The 22,853-nt window shown below is 41.1% G+C and overlaps 1 protein-coding gene across 7 annotated transcripts in view; it reads left to right on the forward strand.

The window, feature by feature from the left end:
- Positions 1-22,853, forward strand: part of USP22 (ubiquitin specific peptidase 22) — an 88,050-nt gene that overhangs the window by 45,982 nt on the left and 19,215 nt on the right. For 5 of the 7 annotated variants that reach the window (XM_085513914.1, XM_015876787.3, XM_015876789.3 and 2 more), the window contains 2 exons: positions 480-581; positions 17,805-17,974. In XM_085513914.1, coding sequence (XP_085370040.1) covers positions 480-581; positions 17,805-17,974 — 272 coding nt within the window. Of the gene's footprint in view, positions 1-479; positions 582-14,509; positions 15,444-15,530; positions 15,726-17,804; positions 17,975-22,853 lie in introns of those variants that run through there. The other 2 variants (XM_085513915.1, XM_085513916.1) reach the window with 2 other exon arrangements.

Raw genomic sequence — 22,853 nt, forward strand, 5'->3', positions numbered from 1 at the left:
TATTCTGTTCAGTATATCAGAACTACTAATTTCTGCTGGTCACCTATACTACAAAGATTAAGATTGTATCTGTCCATTAAGTTGGCTGAGCTGAGATATATTTAATAACATGTCAGAGTTTGCTGATGAGATTTCTTGGCTAGCTGTTATCTTATAAAATCGTTAGTGGTGCTGTCATCCTCTGAGCACAAAGAAAGTGATGGTTTTTTGAGTAACAGCAGTTTTACTCTTGTGCTGGAGTATTATTTTTATTATGTTTTTCAACTGGAAGGATAATTGTTGTCCAGTGATAGAAAACTTCCTTGGGCTTTGGTAGGCTGGCTGCAGTCCTTCCACACTATTTTGTTATTACAAGATCAGTCTCTTGTACGTAGATTGATTCTAATTTAATGGACAGCATGATGAAAGTCTTAACTTGAGCACAGTTGTTAATGCCTTATACTAAACAACTTCCTGAAAATTTCTTTTCGTGTGCTTAGGCATTGGAGAGAAGTATTCAACATGGGAGCCAACCAAACGAGAGTTAGAATTGCTACGACACAACCCCAAGCGGAGAAAAATAACCACAAACTGCACCATAGGTAAGCACTAGAAATCCCTTCTGGAACTGATCCTCAGCCACTTGAATTTTGAAAACTTTGTCATATTTTTCTGTAAACATTTGCACCCTGAGTTTATTACATTGGGCTTTCTTAAACTTATTATCTGACTGGTTGTCTTATACCACCATTGTCTCGTGTAAAAGGATGTCTGCTCTGTCACTTCAGCTACTGATGATAGTTCATCTGTCTAACAGCAACAGAGCAAGAAATTTTTTCACAGTATGCTGTTAAAGACTTTAACAGAGATTAATGATGTTATCGCAAGTCAGTCTTTATCAGATCCCATGTAGGTGTGTGAAAGGAAATCCTCTTATTCAGATGTATCATTAATTACAGGAGCATGTAAGTAAATCTGGGTTTTGCAGACAGAATAAGCAGAGTAGCTTCTTTTTGCTTTATGTTTTAAACTCTAAATGGGGTCTGATTTTTTTATTGATTCTGAAAGGATGTAATTTGTTCTCCCATGTGTGTCAAATGGCAGTTTTCAAACACATATCAGTGTTTAGAGTTCAATAGTTTGGAGCAAACAACTCTGAAATGCCAGTGTGCGTCCTTATGGCTGGAGAGTAATTGGATAAGAGTGATCAAAATAACAATGTTTTCCAATTTATTTCCCGTTGTGTTTAAGTTGGGCAAGTAGAAGAGTAGAATCTGCTTCCTGACAACTTACAGGTTATTGGGCGTTTTCCTGTCCTGTTCAATGCATGATAATGTTTTAGTGGTGAAGGTACAAGTAGAAAATGGCATAAAGGATTTTTCCTAATTTTTAAGTTACGTATTTTTTTTAATCAGAATGGATCACATTTCAACACATTTGCTGTTGTCAAAATAGGCTGGATGTAATCAGTACAACTTTCCAATGCCATGAAATGTAATACAGAAAATCATAACCTAAAATACGCTAATGTTCATTTAAAATAAAGAGAAATGAAGAATGCTGTTTGTAAGCTGAAAATGTGGATAGCTTGTTAATTTTAAAGAGAAGACGTATGCATTTGCAATAGTGGAATGGGAAGGACATTTGAAGTTTCCAAAGTACAGATGTTTTACTAAGCAGCTTGGGAAAAAAATAACGAGGCAGAGATTGCTTGTATCATGATCACAGTAGGATTCTGTGTTCCGTGAAACTGCAGTGTATTTTGTAAAGACTGCTGCAAACTACTTAAATGATAGAACTGCACAGGACAAAAAAAGAAGTTGGCTTGATAGGATTCTGAAGGTGAGTGTGACCTTTCTGAGGAACAGAAGCACATTTATGTGTTGTTTCCAGTTTGAAAGAATGCTACGCTTGCTCTTAAAGGACTTTAAATTTTTCAGTCTGCTTAAAAAGGACACGTCTGGTTGCATGAAATCTCATACAACACTGGGTGGGGGTGTGCTCATAAAACACAGGGGATAGGGATAAGGAAAATGACTGATCTCTTTACTTCTGCAGGCGTGCTTTTAATAATTTCTTCTACTGAGCCCCGGAGCTGTCTATGTGCTGAGATTTAGAAAGAGGAAAAAAATCAAAGCACCCAGGAGACATAATGCAGTTTTGGGCTACAGTTAAAAGCAAAAGACTAGCTTTCTTTCACAAAAATACATTGGAGGTTTAGCTGAAGGAAGAAAAGACCTGCCATTGTCCTTGAGCCTTTTCTCTCCATCTAACCTGCTACTAAATATATATCTGCTTCAGAGTATTTTTCCCTTCACTTTCCTCACATTGACTTGTCTGTTTGCGGTTTCAGATCAGTGAAGAGCCTATATACAGGCTGAAATGCTGCAATTATCTGGACATGCCCATTTCTCTTTTTCTAATACTCAGTTCTTTTGTCATCAAGTTTTATCAGTTCCATAGCAGATATTAGTGAATCCAGATAATCTTCTGAGGTAGGTAAGTGGTTCAGAGAATAGGCATCATGTCCAATTATTGATTCTGAAAATGAAGAACATGTTAGTAGCCATCTGTGAGCATTGCTCATCTGTTTGCAGAAAAGTTAAAGCATAACCAGCTGCCTTTTTCACATAAAATGCTTGCTACAAAATTATACTAAGAGGAAAATCAGGGGTATTTGCTTTATTTTTGTGTTGTAACCTCCAGAGGTAACACTGAGGGAAGTCGGAGGCAGCACGTTTTAATGGCTCATTGATAACCCTCTGAAACGTTCTTTTGCTGATAGTGATTTCAGCATTTGTAGAAGGCAGGTGTATTACTGTAACAGCTGAAGGAGGTGGGACTCCAAAACCCTGACAAAACACAACACAAAAGGAAGGATGTGCTTGTTTATGAAGATCTTGCATGGGATTTCTGGCTCGGATAATAGCATTTATCAAAACTGATGTGATTCATATCTAGAACATGCTCAAGTGATAGAAAAAATGCAACCAAATATGTTCTGTCTCATGTTTACATGGCACTTTTACAGGTGAATGTTCTGCTCTGCGGTGTAACTCTTCTCATACACAAAGTGCCTTTTTAATTGGAGATTTCTAGCAGTCTCACAATGCATCTCAAGCTTGGTTGCGTGTGCTGCTTTTCTGAGCTGTTTGAACTCTGTACAGCTGCAGGATTCATCTTTCATTGGCACAGTAAAATCTGTCTGAAGAATACTCAGTCATGAAATGAGTGTGTTATAATGGAGGATTGTACTGGTAACTCATTTAGAGGAAACTGCAAAAATTGTAGCTTTTGATTTGGATTGGAATATTTTTGTTTACTTGAGGGTATGAAGCTTGTTGGAGAAAGGAAGAAAATGTTATAAATTTGTGTGGTTCTTTTTAAAAGCAGTATGTTTTCCATAAAGTTGGTATGGTTTCCATCTTGTATATATTCTTCCGCCTAGCAAGAAGATAGACTGGGTAACTCTTCTCCAATTGTTACCTTGCAATACAGTAAATTGTTCTTCAGACGAAAGCTCACATCAGGCACTGCTGTGCAAACCACAGGAACTGTGCTGATTCCTTCATTATGGAATCTAGACAGAGGACTGTTCCCTGTGTTGCATCTGAGTTTTAGAAATGATTTACTGGAATGTATTGTTAACCAAGTGGAAATGTTGGATATCTGCATCCTAAAAGCCATGATGCAAAATCCTTACATGGGGTAGATGTTAACTATGCACACACTGTTATGTCATCTTACCAGACGTGAAATGCAGAACTTTTGTATTTAAAGATACTCAAGAAGAGTGTATGGTCTGCTCATACTATAAACGTATGGTTTGCTTTTTGGTAGCAATATGAGCTCAGGACATTCTCACACCTCCTGGTGACCCATGTGTTGTATCTTTGTCCCTGTACTGGCTCAACCATTTTTGGGTGAAGCAATGGAATATTGTGAGGAGCGCAGAGGGGGAGTGGAAAGGAGGCATTTCTTAAAGGTGCTGTGTGTTGTTTTCATCAGCAGTAATGTATCATAGCCTAGACTGGTCTTCACAGAAATACTTACTGTGATTTTGGGGTAGAAGTTGCTTTTTCAGATGTCCTGTAAGCACCAAAACTTCTTTATGGAAAATAATACAAAACTTCGGCTAACCAGCTATTGCATTTGTTTCTAACAGCATAAAAGGAAGATCTGATTTTTCACTCTCTTTCCCATGAAGATGCTGCCTTCAATAAATGAGGGCAATGATCAAGCTCGAGTTCACAAGGAAGTTCTTTATTATAGAGTCAGAGTTGAAGTGAAAAGTAATACAGCATCTCTCAGGCACAACTTTTCAAAGCCTTTTTTCCTCTGTTGTCATTAGTTCCCCCAGAAGATGAGTTCTCCTGAGTACATGAAGTATGAGCTTGGGATCAGCTGGTCTCATTAGCATATGAAGCAACTTTGTGGCTAAAAATTGGTACATTAACAATGGGAAGAATTAGACTCCAAAGCACATGGGTAATTAGCAGGAGCCACCTGGGATTGCCATTTGCAGTGCTGCGAGAAGGCAGAGGGTGTAGCCTTTACAGAAGAGTGAGCAAATCCTTTTTAGAATGAATGGGAGACATGGGGGAGATAGCAAAAACCAACAACCACATTGTAGGAGCAGGTGGTTTCCTGCAGCTGCGCAGCACGGAGCAGTGGGATGTGGCAGCAGCGGGATGGGAATAAATACTGCAGCAGAGCTCCTGCGTGAAGGCAGCAAGAGAGGAGGAACAGGAAGGCCTGGAAAATACTTCTGGCTCTTTAGAAGCACGTTGTCATCCTTCAGAGCTCTAATAGCTGTTTGTGGACCGTTCATGGGCAGAAGTAGCGGTAACTTGGAGGTATTGTGCTTTGAAGTCTTTTGTGAATGTACTGGCTTCTGGGTTTATTCAGCGTGAAATTCTTAGCTCTAGCTTATATTTAACTAACTTATATTTAAGTTATTGCTTTGTAAGCAGTACTGGGTTTATATTTGAGATCAGGCCCACAGAAAAGTGCACCTTGAGTGGGATTTTAAGGAAAATGAGAGGTGCTGGTGAATCTCTTGAGAATTCTGAAGCGTAAGTTGTTATTTTACACAGTGGGTTGTAGAGATTTGCTTTCAGAATGTCTTGGGGGGTTTTCAAAGTTCTGCCTGTTCAGCAAAATAACATCTCAATCTCTCTCTCTCAAAAAAAAAGTAGCCTTTTCGTGTATTGATAGTCATTTGACTGCATGTGACCTGTTTCCAAAGCTAATGCCAGGTAGCGAGTCACGTTGCATCTATAGAGGGGTATCTTTCAGCAAACACATTTCCTGTTCGTGTTTTGTTGTTATGTCACTGTTCTTATGGGGTGAGTGAATGTTGAGAGAACCAAACCCTAAAAAGCATTTCTTGTGAAAGCATTGCTGAAGAGTTGGGTCTTTTCCCTCTTCCTTCCCTCCAGGTTGATGCTGTTATTTAAGCAAACGCACCAGTTGTGCATGTGTCTCTGATACCCACTAAGGCTGAAGATATTACAGCTGAGGAAGACTGCTTTCCTCCATCAGAGGATTGCCCTTTCCTTTCATTTCACCCCTGTGTATTCATTCGGTCCCTTGACTCCAGTCATATGATCCCACCCTCTCCTGGGCATTCACTCAGGCTGCTCAGTTCATTATCCTGACAGGCATTGTGCTTTTTGTTGGCCATGCTTTGGCATGAGCGGTGTTCTCCTGTGTTGCTGCACTCAGCAGCTTTCCCAAAGCAGGGATGCCCCAACCTTCAGAGCAGCCACTGCAGCATCCGAGCTGTTCTTTCACTCACTTTCCAGGAAAACCAGTGAAGACAGAATCCAGCTGGGCCAGCACTTCAGTGGGCTTGAGCTTAGAGTAAACCAGGAAGTGACATTTTAAACAGAAAACAAGCTTTGCACGCTTTTTATTAGTCAATATGAAGAAGACAGAGCACCATCTTTTACAAGTTGTGGCACTCATGGTACACTTGGTACGCTGCTTTGGCCTCTACTGTTGCTTATTTAGTTGTTGCTTTTTATTTTTAATTTTTTCCAAAGTATTTCGCCGTCACGTGTGTCCTTTTTAAATCAGCATCGTAAGGCTGAAGTTGGTGTCCATGTTGGCTTGTGCCATTCACCATTCCTGCTGTGGTGTAGATGGATCGCTTGAAGGTTTATGGCTCTTCATTTTCAGCCTTCATCTGCAGTCTTCCTCCTCAGGAGCAAAGAAAAAAAAGACAACTTTGGAGGTAACTAATATAAAATTCAGCCTGCTTTTTCCCTGAAGACTGGAGAGTGGTTAAAACTGGAAGAGCATGTTTTTCAGCTAGTAAAGGTTAGAGAAGGGCGGGTACTGATTCCCTTTACGAAGCCCTTTTTGCCCCGAGGCTGTAGTCCTGCTTTCAGGTGAATGATGCTGCAGCAAAGGGAAGCACAAACCAGTTGACACAACATCTTTTCTCCTAGGGAATACCAGGCAGCTGTAATGGGAGTGGAAATGGGGTATTCGAGATAACTCTGACTGATTTGGGTCATTGTTGGGCCTACCTCCCTTTTTTTCAATCGATCCTTTTTTGCAGCAGGGGATGGGTTGTGGAAGAAGCATCAGACTTTACTATGTAGATGAGGAGCATTCTTACCAGCTCTTGAAAACAAGATATTTTGGTTTTGGGGGGATATCTGTGTACAGAAATAAATCCTATGCGTTTTCTTTCCAGTGAAGATTAACAGAATGTCAGATGCAGTTTTGAGAAGTTACCTTGATGCTTGATCCTGGTGATAGGTTGGCACTGAAACCAGGGATGTGCTAAATGTGTGATGGAGGAAAACCTGAGTCTCAGGGTTCTTTGTGAAGGTTTTAATTTGCCTGGCTTTATGTGGGAGTGGTTTAGTTCACAACAGAACAGCAAGCTGTGTATTTGCTGGCTGAGGAGCGGTGGTTATTTGTACAGGTTTTAAAGAATTCCTGAAATTGGAAATGTTTTTCTTTTATTCCTTCTTGTAAAGCTTGTTTTGCGTGTTTTGTTAGTAGGGGAATTAAATCAGTGAGGCACTGGAGTGTGGGCATGTGTGAGGCTGCAGTAATACAAAATACTGCAGGTGAAGAAGTGCTTAAAAACCTCAACCATAATTCCTGGGTATTTGCCTCCAGTTCAGCCCACGATGGCAGCAGAACCAAGTTAAACTGCGTTAGGCAGATTGGAATTGGGTTGAATTTTTTTTTGTTGTTCCTTCTTGGGAAACTGCTGTCCATGTTCCTCACACAGAAGACATTTTAGTTGTGTAACTGTAGGTGGCTCTTAGGGATATGAGACAAAGCTGCGCTGAGTTCACAACATGGAATTCCTTGGAAGGCAGTTCTTGGTCCAGGACTTGTGTCACATTCCAAACTCCTAACTCAAAGCTGATTTTCTTCCTCTGAGCGTTTGAAAGTGGACCCATAGTTGTTAGAGATCCAAACACATCACTTCTATTTCACAGTCAATACTGCAATCTGACTTCTTACAATTACTTTCTGCGCCTCTTCAGATGCAGCTTCTTCATGTTTGGATTCAGGTAGGTAGGAGCTCAGAAGCTCCCCATCTTTTATGCTAATTCACTTTTAGTGTAAAATATTTGCTGACTCAGTTCTTTGTCTGTTACCACTGGTGGTACAGCAGTTAACTGTCCCCATGCTGTGCTTTTTTTCACTGTCATTATGTAACTTCAGCACTCCGTCAAAACACTGCAGACTTCTAACATGAATGTTAGTCACTTGTTGTTATCTCCTGGAACTTCTTTTAATGGGAATGGAGGTTTCTTACCAAGAAAACCCCAACTGTAGCATGTAATTTTCTGAAAAATATATATTTCTTTATGATGGTGGGTGATCTTTTAACTGTTTAAAGTGAACTAAAGGTTAGCAGGGCATTTCTTTCTAGTGTTGTTCAGTTGAAAATAAGTAATCAAAGTAACGAATGCTTTACAGGAAAACAGACATTAAAGATGCTTGGCTTTGTGCATCTGCCTCACCCCCCAACCCCCCATCCTCCAGCAGTCCAGAAGTCAGCAGATGTACCTCCTGTTTCATTGAACGCAGCCAGCATCGAGCAGTGATCCTCATAAAAACAAAGCCTCCCTTGAAGTGGAAGGTATTTTCTTGCAATGCAGTGCTGCACTCAGTGCAAAGGCAGTGCCATAATCTCTGAATCAAGAGCTGAACAAGGAAGTTCAGAATTAACCCACATAGCTGCACTGTTTGCTGTGCCTGTCCTGTCATGGGCAGAGAAATACGCTTAGCATGAGCAGATACTTTTGTTACTGTTCAAAATAGATGGAGGAAACTTTTGGGTTGCTGCTGTGTTTTACCTTGCTTAACTCCATTTGAGAGCAAGATGCTTTCACTGAGGCCAGCAGTCTCCAACTCAGGTTTGTTGTTTTGTGGATTACTTTTGGCTTGTATTTACTATAACCTTCCATTCTGTTCTTTCATCTCTGCTCCCATTGCTGGGCTTAGAGTGGACAGAAGGTAGATGCAGTATATACCAAAACGAGTGCTGTGCACAAACAGCATGTGGCATGGTTTGTATGTCGTGGATTGCTGGAAAAGCTCTGCGCCAGTTCAGCAATAATTTGTGCATATTGATATATCTGGGTGCATTAAACTTCATTGGCAGTTATCCTGCTCCTTCAGTTATTAGTTTCTGAAATCTGTTTTGAGGAAGGGTAAAAACTTGTAGGCAGCATATGGTGTGATATTGGGGGGAAAGGATGGCTGCGGGTGTGAATTTGATTTTGTCAGTTTGGTGGGAGTACCTCTTGTTCTTTAAGGATGCCATCTGCACAGGATTCTCACTGCAAGTCTTATGCTTCTGTGCAGCTCGTGCAAGATCTCACTGAGCTTTGAGTTTCAATGCTTTGCGGGAGGGCAGAGCGAATATTTAATTCTGTGCTACATTTTGATGTATTTTTGTTGATAGGCTTTTTTTCTTTACCACCGTGTTGCCATTTAGACCATCCAAAAGATATGTTTCCAACTTGCATCTAAAGGCTAATTGTCTTAAAGCTCTGGATCAGTCATTCAGCAGTTCTGACACAGTTCTTCACTCGCTGCTGTTTTTGGTTTTTGTTAGATGTTGAATGTCAGTTCTCTTTGAGCTTCCTGCAATTAACAGATACTTGTTCTTCCCGTGCTCTGATTCATGGGATATTTGTCTTTAACTTTGCACTGTATGGTGTTTGAGACAGGGCAAGCTCCTCCCTGACTCATCATTGCTTTAGGGCTCCTCCATGCCTTTATTCAATTCATTCAAATTCATTTAGCTCTGTACATCTGAGCTCAGAGAGCGCTGCCCTTGTAGGGGGTCTGATTTCACAGCTAAATCAAGGTATGTTGTGTACTGCATACACCTGTATGGAACATATATGGACACAGAAATAGTCCCTCCAGCTCTCGGTGTGACAGTATGTGCTGAGAGTGCAACATGTTTCAGTTTGTCCTCTGGTTGATTGATCTTGTAGGTGTCGCGGGGCTCAGATAATCAAAGACAGTGCTGACTATTAGAGCACAGTGTGATAATTTCTGGTGCCATGCTTTGAGGACATTTTTCTTCTGTTGCATATTGTGACAGCTTGGGATCCAGATTATGTGTGCATTCCTCATTGTGCTTCACTCCCTGCTAAGAGATCTCAGCAGAGATTGGATCAAGTCAAAGCACAACAGACAAAATTACTGTCTTGGCATAACAAAACCCACTGAAGAAATCCAGGAATTTTAGTGCAAGTTCTGCTGCAGAACTTAATGTCTTTTCTGTTTGACTCGTTTTGACCGAGAGAGTCAACGAGATGGCGATGATTGCCACAAGTGAGTCTGTGCTGTATAGCTGTTTTATTTGTTATGAGCATGATGCATTGGTTTTTTGATGCCTGAGATAAAAATAATTTTGTGATGCAGATGGTCAGTAAAAATGCTGTAGACAATAAATGACAGGCATAAAAGCTATCATTTTTCTTTGGAAGAAGAAAGCCTTTATGTAGGGGTGGGTTAAATTGTTTCCCTAGCTTATTTAAAGGCCTTTGCCTGGCTTGAAGTTCAGATTATTCTTCATACTTAAAATACAAGTCAGCCATTGGTCTACCAGGAACAGCAACTCAGCTTCACGTCGTTGCCATTAGAAATCGCTCCTGGAATACTGAAGCTACCACTGAAGTCACAGAGTATCTACAGGGCAATGAAATCAGAGGCAGCGTGCCTGATGGCAAAGAGTGGGAACTCATTCAGGTTGTGGAATACTTCATTTTTTGGCATCATCCAAAGTGATGCATTGGGTTCCAAGATGCACATATTATTAGTATAGAGAGTACCTTCTGTTCTGGGCATCTCTGGAATCAGTGTCTGGTTTGGAGTTGGTTTCATCTTCTGTGCAGTAATAGTCTGAAATGCTGTGTTTTTTATTTGTTTGGTTGTAAGTTGCTTGATCTGTGTGTGTGTGTGTTTGTGTGTGAAAGACCAGCCTGTCTCTTTGAGACAGAACCTCTGGTAAACCCACCTTGGTGGCCATTATATTGAATCTCATCATCATTTGCTGCTGTTTATTCCCATATCATCACTAGAAATTCTGTGTTCAAACAAACTACAAATCCATATCTACTATGTTGAGCCTTGACTGCAGTTTTGTTCAAATATTACACCTTTGCTTTTAATTGGAAGTACAGGATGATTCACGGCTGCTGCTGAGCTCATACGGAGCTGATTTATAGCACTGCTCATAAATGCAAACTTTTCCCTTGATCCACATGAGCAGGTATGACGCGAAGGAAATGAATCGAAGTAGCAGATCCTGATGCTGAGTGATTTTTATATTATCCTCTGACTTTTTTCTTGCATTACTAAAACGAATGAATGATGCGCTGAGCCACAAATGCAAAAACTCAAATGCTGAATATCTCTGCAGCCTAAAAATAGCATTGAGAATAGTTAGCAGCCCTGATTCTACCGCAGCAGCGGTTCACTGTCCTTTCCTGGAAGCAGGGCAGTTAATTTTGCTTCCCAGGGCCATATGGTAGCAATAGCACTGTGTGCATTAGGGATGTGGCTGTTTTGCTGCTCAGCCTTTGGATTCAGACAGTTGCCTGCACTGGAGGTGTGTTGCAGCAGAGATGTTCTGGGGGCAGGAGGGTTGGCTGCCTCTAGAACTGACACTTCTGCAGCCCCTCCTGACTGTGGCCGTGGCTGTTTGCCCTGACCTCTGCTGAGCCACTTGAACCTGCTTAAAGGGCCAAAAGCTCATTGCTGTCTGCAGGTGATGCAAACCCTCTCAAGGTGAGATTACTTCTTCTGCCAGACTGGCGCATTAAACCATTTCACCATGGAGTCAAACAGGTGCCAGCTGAGTGCAGTGGGAGCATCCCCTTTGGCATCACTTAGCTGTTAGATTGGATGAGCTGTCAGGTGAAAATGCCCCCGCCTTTGCCAACTTGTCAGAGGTGGTTACTCCATTTTGTGTCACGCTGTAATGTTAATCTGGATACGTGAACAGCCCAATGAAAAGGTGGAGGGGTCACCTCATGCCATCTCTGAGTCTGGGTCAGTTGTACAAGGCTATTACTGACAGCTGAAAGCTGCTTCTGGAGCAGCTCCAACTGCAGGGAGTCCCGGACTCCCCTGTTGCGATGTTTTCTAACTGTGAGACAATTATTTTTAATACCTAATTAAATTTCACTTCTTGTGAGCGCAGACTTTTTTTTTATTATAGCTTGGGTTGGCCACAAGAGTTAATTACAGTCCTCTTTGCAGTTGCCTTTCACGTATTTGGAAATTGTCAGCCTGTCTGTTCCTCCATCGGCTCTATCTTTCTAATTAACTCAACCAGTGCGTTCTTCAGTTAGTTTCTCAAGTCTCATGAATTAATTTAATGCAGTTTTTCACTCCTGTTCTTGCTTTCTCCTTGGGTTGAATAGATCTCTTAGAATGGGTGCTCAATTCTGGGCATCATCAGTGGGAGCCTTACTGTCAGCAGGGCAGAGTAACCTCCTCTCAGGCCTGGATCTGCACTGAATGTAATGGAATTCAGCTTCACTGCTGAGCATGGGGCAGACACCACAACCAACAACTCAATGTAGGTAGGCTATGACTTATTGGTAACTTAACTTTTTTCAGGCATTTTAAGGGGAAAAATGTGTGGAAATGGTAACTTTTGAACGGTGTTCCTCACGCAGCATAAAAAGGGATGAATCAGGACGGCCTGCATGAATGTGGAGGTCACTATGGAGCTGTCCCAGTTGCGCAGAAATGTGCCAGAAGTTATTGCCAAAAGACTTTGGGTTGTCATGTGAACCTGAATGAAGCCATTGAGTGTGCGTGTCAGTGCTGCTTCTCTGTCCTAACACTTAATGGGAGATCTGTCTTACAGCCTCACTGGGAAATACAAACATATTGCTCACGTGTGGTCTGTCTTTTCTTATTGTGTTTGAACCGTTTGGCAATCTGAGAGGTAAACAAGTGCCTCTTTCTAAAAGCAAAGCAGCTCTTAGCCAGGACCTTACAAACAAACAAACTAAAGCAACAGTGACAAAAGCAAACAACCAGGGGAAGAACAACAGCCCAGCAGTGAGCTGCAGAACTTCCGTCTTGCAAAGGTCCCAGCTTTGGTGCATAGGGTTTGTTTCCTGGTGTGTTTTTAGTGGTCTGTTCTTGTTGGTTGGGTTTTGTTTTGAGCTATTATTTACTCAGCTGTAGGAGTCATATGTGGTTAATCCCCGGTAATGAATCGACCAGCCCTCCTTTCTCTCTGAGTAGTTCTGGTAATAGGGTAAACTGGCAAGTTACAAGGATGAATTCCACTTTTGGTGTGTCACTGCTGTACAGCAACAGAGAACTTTGCAGGTTGAGTGATGTGTCCATCTAAATAGTCTCTGTCTCTTAATACTGATGATACATGGAAGGATGAGTACTGTGTTCAGCTTACTTCAGCAGTTAGTGGCTTTTCTGTGCACGTGCCCTTCATGGCACAGCATTTTCTCCTCCAGTACCATCTCTTGTGGCTGGACTTAGGGGTTTTCTGTTGGAAACGGACTCAAGGGCAGTTTATTTCTGTACACACAAGCAAACTTTTTTCCTAATAAGTAATTTATTTCAAAAGTAATAGAAAATGTGCAGTGATCCCAAATCTTCTGCCAGAAATTGAAAGATTAAAGACGGGTTTTCATTTAGAATGCAAATGCTACTTTTCCTGAGAGATTTCTTCTTCTCCAGAAAGCCTTTTCTGATGTGATTGTTGTTCTGCTTCTGTAGGTGTGGGTAAACTTGTGATTTATGGCACAGTTCATAATGCAGCGGATACAATAAGTCCTCTGATTAATTTTGTCTTTATTAGCAGTGGTTTTTCATGGTCTTACACTGGCTGGTTCTGTTTTGAAGCTGTTTTAAAATGAAAGTGAATACTGAGTGTCGTCATCAGTGAGTTTGTAAAATACTTAAACAAAACTGTTCTGATTTGACTCTGTGCTGTTGTATGGTTTCCGTGCAGGGACTGAGGAAGGATGCTTCAGCTGAAGCACTGAAATGTCACACTGTTTTGATTGCTCACATGACCAGTAGTTGCACAGAACGTCACACTTCTTACTGTGTAGGTTTCTGTAGTTTCATTTGTTTCCATACTGCTGCTCTCTAAAACGAGTAGATTTATTTATTTTTCTTTCAAAAAAGATCATCTTTGGAGAATAATTGCTGCCACTAACCCTGTTAGCAAATTATGCTGTTTCTGGCATTCCAATGGAACAGTGGTGTGTTGGTTGTTTGGGACCCATATTTGTAACAGCTGCCTTCTGGAAACGTGCGGTCTGGTTTGTACCTGGGAGCTGAGAGGTTTGGCCTTTTTTCCCCTCTTTAGGTACTGAGAAGTAGGGCAGCTCTCCCTTGAGATACGTTTTCTGAAAGATGCGCTATAAATACGTTCTTGCTTTATGAACATAAGATGGAAAAACAAACTTTATAAACAAAAAATGATTATTGCTGTGCTGCGCTGCTTTTCTAAGGGTTATGTTGAACTTGCTTCCTCTAAATATTTTAGTGAGCACTTCTTCAGCTTGCGCCGACTTCTGATACAATTTGATGGAGCTTCAGGGAACCACTGACACAGATGGGAAAATGGGAGGTTGGGTTTGGGGCTGGAAAATTGCTCTCAGGTGGTGCTGACCTGCACTTAATGTACAAAGGTTCTTGAGCTGGTTGTGCTGCCTGGTTTGCTGATTCATGTCACAATTGTGTTATACACTGACCTACGTTTTTGCTTCCAGAACCTTCATTCAATTAAATCACAGGTTTCTCTGGTAACATTTGCTCAGACTGGTTTATCTGCTCTTCTTCCAGTTCCAGCACCAATCCGAGCTTTTGAGACAAACCTCTTCGGAGGGGCGAGTTAAACATCCAATTGGTTTTCAGTCTTTTGTGTGTTCATGTGTGGTCCTTTCATTTCCACCTCCCCAGTGCCCCCTGCCCCCTATGACAAGTGGAATTTCCTTATTTTGTGTTGGTGTTTAATTCTCACCTGCATGGGTGGACATGCAGAACTGCTGTTCTGGATATTCCCGCATACAACAGCGTGCTTGCCCAGCGTTGCAGATCAATTGCTTTGAGCATCTGAAAAACCAAAGCTACTGGAAGAAGATGGAAGAACTGAAGGTAACAAAGGTAAGCCTGCTGCTCAGAACACAGCTTTGAGAGTTGAGTGTGGAAGGAAACTATCTGTAAAGTTACAAAGAAAGTAGTGCTACTGTGCAAAACAGGATTACTGCAGGAACAGCCATCTGCATTTAGAGCTGAGGTGTCTCACTGGTTGCTTTTGCTTGTTCCAAAAACAGTTCACTAAAATCAGAGATAAAGTTACTACTAAAAAGCACAGAAGAAATATACCATTTATTACAGCCTTATAAGTATAATTAGATCTGCTGGGAATCGTTGGCATTGGCCCACCCTCTAGACAAGGACTGTCAAGTGATTAGATACTGGTGGAGACTACTGGTGTTCATACTAGCAAAAGCAGACTGCTGCATTTAAGACTTTGATGCTTTATTTTTCTCTTAATTTATGACTGTTATGTTTCAGTGCTGTCTCCTCCAGTTAAGTGTTGCCAGACTTTATTAATGGCGAGGGTGTGGCAGACGCAACTCATTTACTTTCTGAATATCACATTGGGCGGAATGCTGTGTGGGCTTTGCTTTCTAGCTGCTTCTCTCCCATAAAACTCCTTTTCCATGAGAGTTCCATACAAGAGAATGTGTCTTTATAAGTTCAGTCAGTTCTTCAGTATGTGTGCATCAAAAGTTGATGTTTTTAGGATGCTCCAATTAGTTGTGCAGTAGCTTAGCTGTAGTTCAGTGCATTGTACCTGTTCTATTTCAGATGTCAGTCTAAGAGTCAGTTTAGCAGCTGCAGTCATTGCTCCCTCAAGGATAAGAGTCATAGATGCTCCTTTACCTTTTTCCCTTTCCAGTCAAGTAAGTTCTCATGTTTTACTATGTTCACCATTTCTTATTTTTATCAGGGTCTGAGGTATTCACGTTTCAGCCTTATCTGTTTTGCAGGTTGTTTTGTGTTGGTTCATTCAAGTGATGCCATAGCGTAAGAAGCACCTTTGTTTTTTTAACCCATGGAAGACCAACACTGAAGACCAATCAAGAGCAAAGCAGGAGAGCCTGTGGAGTTGTAACTGGTTGTCTGGAAGCTTTGAGGAAGATTGATTCTTCTTGTGGTCACAGGGAAACAAGGTCCAGCCTCAGGCATGTAATAAATGATGTTTAATAAATGATTCCAAAAAAGCTGCCTTTATGTGTTTGCTTTTACTTCTGATTTTTCTACTAGATACCAAGGAAAAAAAAATATAGGGTGAGTCTCCAGATGGACCTGCTGGGTTTCCCAATTGTCTTCTGTGCTGCGCAGGCTGACTTTGAATGCTGCTGCTAACCAGGGGGCCAAGTCTTCCAGGGAGAAACAGGGAGAGAGTTTTCTGCTCAAAATACCCCAGTGCATCTCAACCATGCCCAGGGAGCCTCACAAGCATCTGCTGGCACAGATTGGTTTAAATAAAAACAGTAAGTTGTAAATAGATGATAAAGGAGAGAAGTAGGCAGGAGATACCAACTGAACGTTTCTCCACTTACACAGCGTGTTCATCGTTCTGCTTGATATCGTTTGCAGAGACGTGTAGACCGGAGATTGACATAGACTCCTATGTGTGCAGAGTTGCAGCATCACACCATATTTCAGGCTGCTGCACCAAATTAATTATTTAACACTTTGTTAATATTGTGCACACATTTGTTGCCTCCCAGCATGAGAATAAAGCAGATGATTGCACTGAGCTTTCTGCCCAATAGAAGTTACTGCAATATACATGAGCAACTTTGTCCTGCACTGTGAATAAACAGAAGCACCAGGAAGCTGTTGGAAGGAGGGCTGTGTTTCATTAGATACAGAAAAGGAGATTTCAGAGGGCTCTGTACCCATCGCCTGCAGCTCAGTGTGCAGCTCCAGCTGATGTAGTGCCGTTTCTCTCTGGTAACATAGCAACTGGACCACACCTCCTCCTGCTGAAAGATGCTGAAGAGCCCTTTCAGCACTGCCTGGTGTACTGCAAGGGAACTGTACCGTTTTTAATTAGCACAGCATTGCCAGCTGATACTCCTTTATTTTTTTTCACCTGTAGAATGGCAAGGCAATTCTTTGTTCTCTATCACGTCATTCATTTCTTTCAGTCATGGTTTACGTAGTAATTCTGTCTCTATCGCAAAAGAGGACCGCGTTCATTTTAAATTGATAGCAAAATTGTATGTATGTCTGTGCTTTATTTTTCTTCTTATTTTGAAGTAAACTTTTGATTAAAAAATCAGTATTGTCCACCTGATGACCTTGTTTAGCACTCCTGTATGGTGGCAGTCTGTTAATGTTTTGGAAGAGTACTCAAGGACTTGAGCATGTTTTTCTTCTCGCTTAGACTTTGCAAATGACTGAAAGCTTTCCCCACTCCTAACCTCTCTTCTGTTGTGCAACAAAAGAGCATTCCTTTAAGCACGTTGGTTTCCAAGCACAAGAAATCGTCTCTGGGCATTACTGAACGTTTGACTTAAGGTGTGATGAATCCTCTTATGCCGAATTGACTTTTGTGATGTGTGCTGTAGATAAATGTTTGATGTAGTTAAAACGAGTGGAACTAGCACTGTTCAGAGTTGCTTTTTAAGGGTGTTTTGTTCAGTTCTCAGGCCTTGAATGGAAAGGAGGAAGCACAAAGTCTGTCCTGGATGTCACTGGCTTTTTGTTTGGCTTATACTGAGGCCGTTTCCTTTGCTGCCTGTCTTAGGAAGATAATTGTTGCATTTTATCAGTACAAAAACCTTACTTTGACTTTCTGACTTGCATGAGGGAAAGCCTTTTAAGTGGTCTGAGAACAAACTGATTTATTTTAATGTGTCATACTGTTGCAGTGTATCAGTTGTCATTGCCTTTGGGTACAAGCTTGAGGAGGGAACATGTTTTGGTGGCGGTTGGGAAAACAGCCTCTGCAAAATTAATGCTGTTGGTGTTGCTGTACTTTGAGTTTTATGTTCCTCTAAGAATTTAAAGCAAAAACAAACAAACAAAACCAAGCCATGGTGTAGTTGAGAAAGCTTGAGGCAGCTTGTGACTTGAGTACATCAAAACCAATAGCCTACCTAAACATAAAACTGTGTACTTGGAGCAACACGTACGTAGTAAATCTGTTGACACTACTGTGAAAATGGCATAAAAATGCAAATAATTTAAAAATACTATTTTTAAAATACAATAATGCTTACGGTTCCCTTCCCTTTCTGTCTTTATAGGTCTACGAGGGCTAATCAATCTTGGGAACACATGTTTTATGAACTGTATTGTCCAGGCACTTACCCACACTCCACTGCTGCGAGATTTCTTCCTCTCCGACAGGCACAAATGTGAAATGCAAAGCCCCAGCTCATGTCTGGTCTGTGAAATGTCTACGCTTTTTCAGGAGGTGAGTGCTGTTTGCTGCAATAGCATCACCTTTCCGCAGATGTTGGCTGTTTTGTATCCCAAAAGGGATTGTGTTCTATTTGCAAATGTAAAAGGAGCGCAAATTCTGCTTCCCCTTGGGGTCGCAAATGAGAGCGGTAGAGACTGAGATCCCACTGTCAGAAATACCCGACTGCTGAAAAGAAAACTCTTGGCCTTTAAAGACTTAAGCATAAGTCATTGCTGTGTAGGCAGTGCTGGTACTGAACATAATACAGTGCTGCCTGCTTTTCTGAGGCTGACCTGCCGTTGTTTATATGAAAGCTGATTGTGTATGTTAATTAAATGTGCAAGTTGTAACTGGAAAGAATGGCACAGGCTCTTCTGGCGATAATGGGAATAATAATAAAGCAATATATGGCCTTGTGGTTTGAGGGGCTGGATTGTGTAGCTTTGCGTAAGTATTTTACTGACGTTGATTCTGTACTTCCTAACAGAAAACTCTCTTTGCTAGTATCTCTTAAGTGGAAACATGTTTATGGCTGGGAGGAAGTATGAAGGTGGATGTGCTGATATGGTTTGTACCTTGCATATATGAGCAGCGGCTCTTTTGTTTCTCAGGTAGCTTTGCAGCATGCCATTCCTTAAGTCCAATCTGTGCTGTATGTGATGGGCACATCCTTAGTTGATAGCAGATAAGCTTTACTATCTTAATTAAGGGCTATATGACTAAACATAAGCTTCAAGTTATAAAAGGAGATGTCTTTAAAAACAAGCACACACTCACTCACTCCAGTCGTTTCCAGCAGTGAGAGATCTGCGTTCTTGGTAAGCAGAGCAAAACAGAGCCATAGTATGCACCGGTACAAAGCATTTGAAGTAGGTGGGGATGGTTGTGTGCAGCAGCTTGGTACAGGTGAATTCAGTGTATGTGGAAGGGAAAGTCCCCTTAGCCTTTCCAGTATAAAGTTGCTTTCTAGTTGTACTCAGCACTTACTGCAATTTGTAACTTTTCATGCTGCTTCTCAGTCATTAGCAGATTGTATTTCTCATTTTTTGATTGATTTTTCAGTTATTTCTATGCCTGTCTGGAGAGAAGGTAAAAAACTAAAGGCAGGCGTAGCAATAGGTAACAGCTACAGCATTATTCAGACCAGATGTGGGCTTAAATGGGGTAATGTCACTAGACATAAACAGAAAAGCATAGAAACAGTTCCTGTAGACTGATATAAACTGATAATACAGACACGTGTTTGCTTATTAAAAAGGAAAAAAAAAATACCATTATGGTCTTCCATCAGATTATTGTTTGAAGTCTAAATCTGATTAATTTTGCCATGTTCTGTTGATATATTTAAAAAAATGCCAAATCCCTTGGGAAGGGAGGAAATGAGTATTGTGTTACAGATGGAGTGGCGGGAGGGAAAGATCAGCACTGCCTGAGCCTGGTCTGTGTTTCCTTTCCTTTACACTCAGCCTTGCTGATGGCCTGAGATGCCTTTTGCTAGACCATGTGCAAGCACGTACTAAAGAATGGGCAGTTACAGTAATGGGGCTTTAAGTGCAGAGTTCTCATTTAATTTAACTGTAATCAAGCTTAATTTCACACACAACTTTGGGAATCTCAGTCTTCATTTTCCCCAATCAGAATTCATGCCTACACTTGTGTTAGTTCTAATAATTCATGTTCTGTAAGATGCATGTGGATGAGCAAAGAACCACCTCTGATTTTAGACCGTGGGAATAGCAGTGCAGTATCCTGTACCCCTATTGCAGCTGAGTGCTGTGGGAGGAGAACAGAAGGTGACTCCTCAAAGTAAAACGAGCACTTAATACTCCACAAACAAAACTGTTGTGTCGCATCCAACTTTATTGATTTTAATTTGGAAACAGTAATAATCCCACTTGGTGCTTATAGCTCGGCAACGGCTCACTGCAAATTTCTGTTTCCCATTCAGCTGAATTTTAGCGCATGCAGAATTAAAGCAGGTATCTTACACTCCTGGTCTGGTTATCTTTCACATCCCAAATATATGGCGTAGGACTCTTCATGTCGACTATTGCATCTCTGCAGAGATAAGGTTTGAATGAAGGACGGCCAACTAGCGGAGATCTCAGTGCTGTGGTTCTTAAGAATTCCTTTGTAATTGAATTACCAGGGAAAGTTTAGTTCAGGTTCTGTCTTGTTTTTATGAACCTTTCCCACCAGGATTAACGGATGCAGTTATCCCAAGGCGCCTTCCCCAGTGACAGACGATCAGGGCAAGGGTTAATTTCATCTCCCCTCCACCCTTTCTTTTTCTGAAGGTGTGATCTTAGGCAAATGGAATGCCAGGGGATCTGGAGAATGCATGCAAGTAAGAATTCTTGTGGAGAAAGAGACCAGTTTGAACATTAATTGAAACTTAGGATATGTAAAAGAGCAAATTTTACTCTTAAAAAAAACAACAACAACAAAACACAAAAACAACAACATCATTTAGTTATATAGGTCATGTCAATTATTTGCTTGTGATAAGTAGGGAAGTATAAAATTCCTCCACCTTGTAGTGGGTTGGTGGTGAGCACCAGGTAGTTCTCCAGGCTGAGTTCTCACCTTGAGCTTTTCTTGCAGGTATGCAAAGCAATAATCTCAGGGTTTTGTGTGTTCTTTTTTTTTCTAACAACTATCAATGAACGTTCTCACTTGAGCTACTTGAAACCTATTTTTCAGCATAACCGTGACATGAATTACATGGCATAAGAAAAGGGATGGAAAGGATTTGGGAATAACAGTGGTGGAACTAGATGGAGGGAAAGCTGGACATACAGAATATATTCATGAACCCTTTTTGCTACTCTCTTACCTGCTGGTATTTGTGTTTTAGTTTTGCTTTGCCAACAAAAATTCATTCCAGGGTGGCCTACATCCCAGTGTTTAGGTACGTTCATATGCAGAGTAACTGCTCCTAAGTGCCTTAAGATGAGTGGATTCGTACTCTGTGACTGGAATAGCAAGAATACCTGGGAATATAGCAGAATGCAGCATGTCCACTCAGAAATGTAAAGAACAAAGCCTCCTTTGTTCCCATCATTAGTCATCCCCAGCAGCCTATCAAAGTGCCCAGCACAACTTTGTGAAGTTGAGAAGTGAGGACAAAAAGGAGAAGGAATGAGATGTTGCATGGTTGTGATATCTTAAGATTGTACAGGGTTGAAACAACTTGTATATAAAATAAGTTACAACAGAAGTACAAAGGAGAAAAGTAGCTGGGACCCTTATTGTAGACAGAGACCTTGCATGCTGTAAGGGAAGATGCAAATTTTGGGCCTGTTTAGTGAAATCTCATCCCTGGAATGAGTTTAGAAAATACACAGAGCCGAAGGCACAGCTGCTTGCCTGGTTCCTTGAAGCTTTGCATTTTGTTGGGAAGCTTCTGTAGGTGTTGCTGTATTCTGAAAGATGTTACCCACTCCCCTTATCCACTGTAAATCTTCTGTACAATTAAAGTCCTTTGAGAACTATTTCTAAGAGGAGGTTTTAGCTTTTCAAATAGGACTGGAGGCTGGGACAGGATTTATGCCTGTAAGTTCTTCATTACAAGGCTAGGAAAGTGTTAAATCAGTACATGTACAAGATGCATCAGATGCATCTGTTTATTCACACAACTGGGGAACATCCTTGCATGTATTTTTGGCAGGAAGAAGGAGTGCAGATGCTTTTATTTTTTTTCTCTCCACCCTGACCAGTATCAATATATTCTTGGTAGCAGCAATGAAAAATACAGAGCCAAGAATCTTCCAAGTCAGGTGTTTAAGTGGGACGGAAAAACACAGCCGTGTGTAAGGATGGGGACACTGGATCCTGTTCTAACCCAGAACAGCAATTAAATAATGCCTCACCAGTCGTTTGCAAGTTGCTTGAAGTAATTCTCTTTGAAATAAACAACTCCCAGTGCTTGATTGAAAACATTTTCAAAAAGAAAAATAGTTTAATTTCTGCTCGGAAGAATTGTGCCACTGAAGTCTTTTAGAGGTGACTTACAAAGACAACCATTTAGATTTGCACAGTTAATGAAAAGCTTTGTGTAATATTGAATAAATAAGGCTTTAAATTGACCTTTTTTCTTTTGCTTTATATCCTTTTTATGTATTGGATCAGTGCTGATAGGTTGGTCTCTCCACCAGTGAGGAAACCATAGAGTTGGGATGGATGTTTTATACATTTATACAGTGCTGCTGCTGAACACACACTCAGATCCTTTGGTTTCATTTTGGTGTATAGAAAAGGGAGTCGTTCCCTGCTTCTTCTGCATACATATATGGTCATCAGAGCCTTTCCTAGTTGTGTTTCTAGTTTCTGTGTGATAATAACCAATAATGTGATAAAGCTTCCTGTTAGGTACTTCTCATCCTAATGAAGCAGTAGAGAATGTACAAGCTACTGGCAGCTCCAGTGTCTGCAGTGGAGTAATTACAGAGAGTGCTGTTGGTGAAAATGACCGGCGAGCTCTGGGACTAATTGTAAGGAGTGACAGAACAGAGAAGTTTTATTGCTGCAGTTCCCCGAATTATGTTGAGCAGCAGCTGTGTCAGCAGATTTCCATTAGCACACCGCTGCTCTGGTCCCTTGGTGTCATTCTTGTTGGCATCCCCTTTGACTATTGATCCTTTTATTTATAGAAGCACTTTGTGGTGGTTGGCTGCAGAGGTACATCATCTTCTTTGGAAGAAGGGGAGCTCACAGTAATTAAAAATAGATGTATTTTTAAGGAAATACGCTGAAACGTGGTGTTAGGAGTAGATGAGCCAGTTTTAGCACCTTTGCCTTGTTGTGTATGTTTGATGCTTGCTGTATTCTGTGTTTGGGAAGAGGAACTGAAAATAAATTTCTGTGAGATTGGAAGGATCGTGGCAAAATG

This window comes from Coturnix japonica, chromosome 13, assembly GCF_054131305.1.
Source record: "Coturnix japonica strain WE chromosome 13, WE-NBRP24, whole genome shotgun sequence".
NCBI classification, from domain to species: Eukaryota; Metazoa; Chordata; class Aves; order Galliformes; family Phasianidae; genus Coturnix; species Coturnix japonica.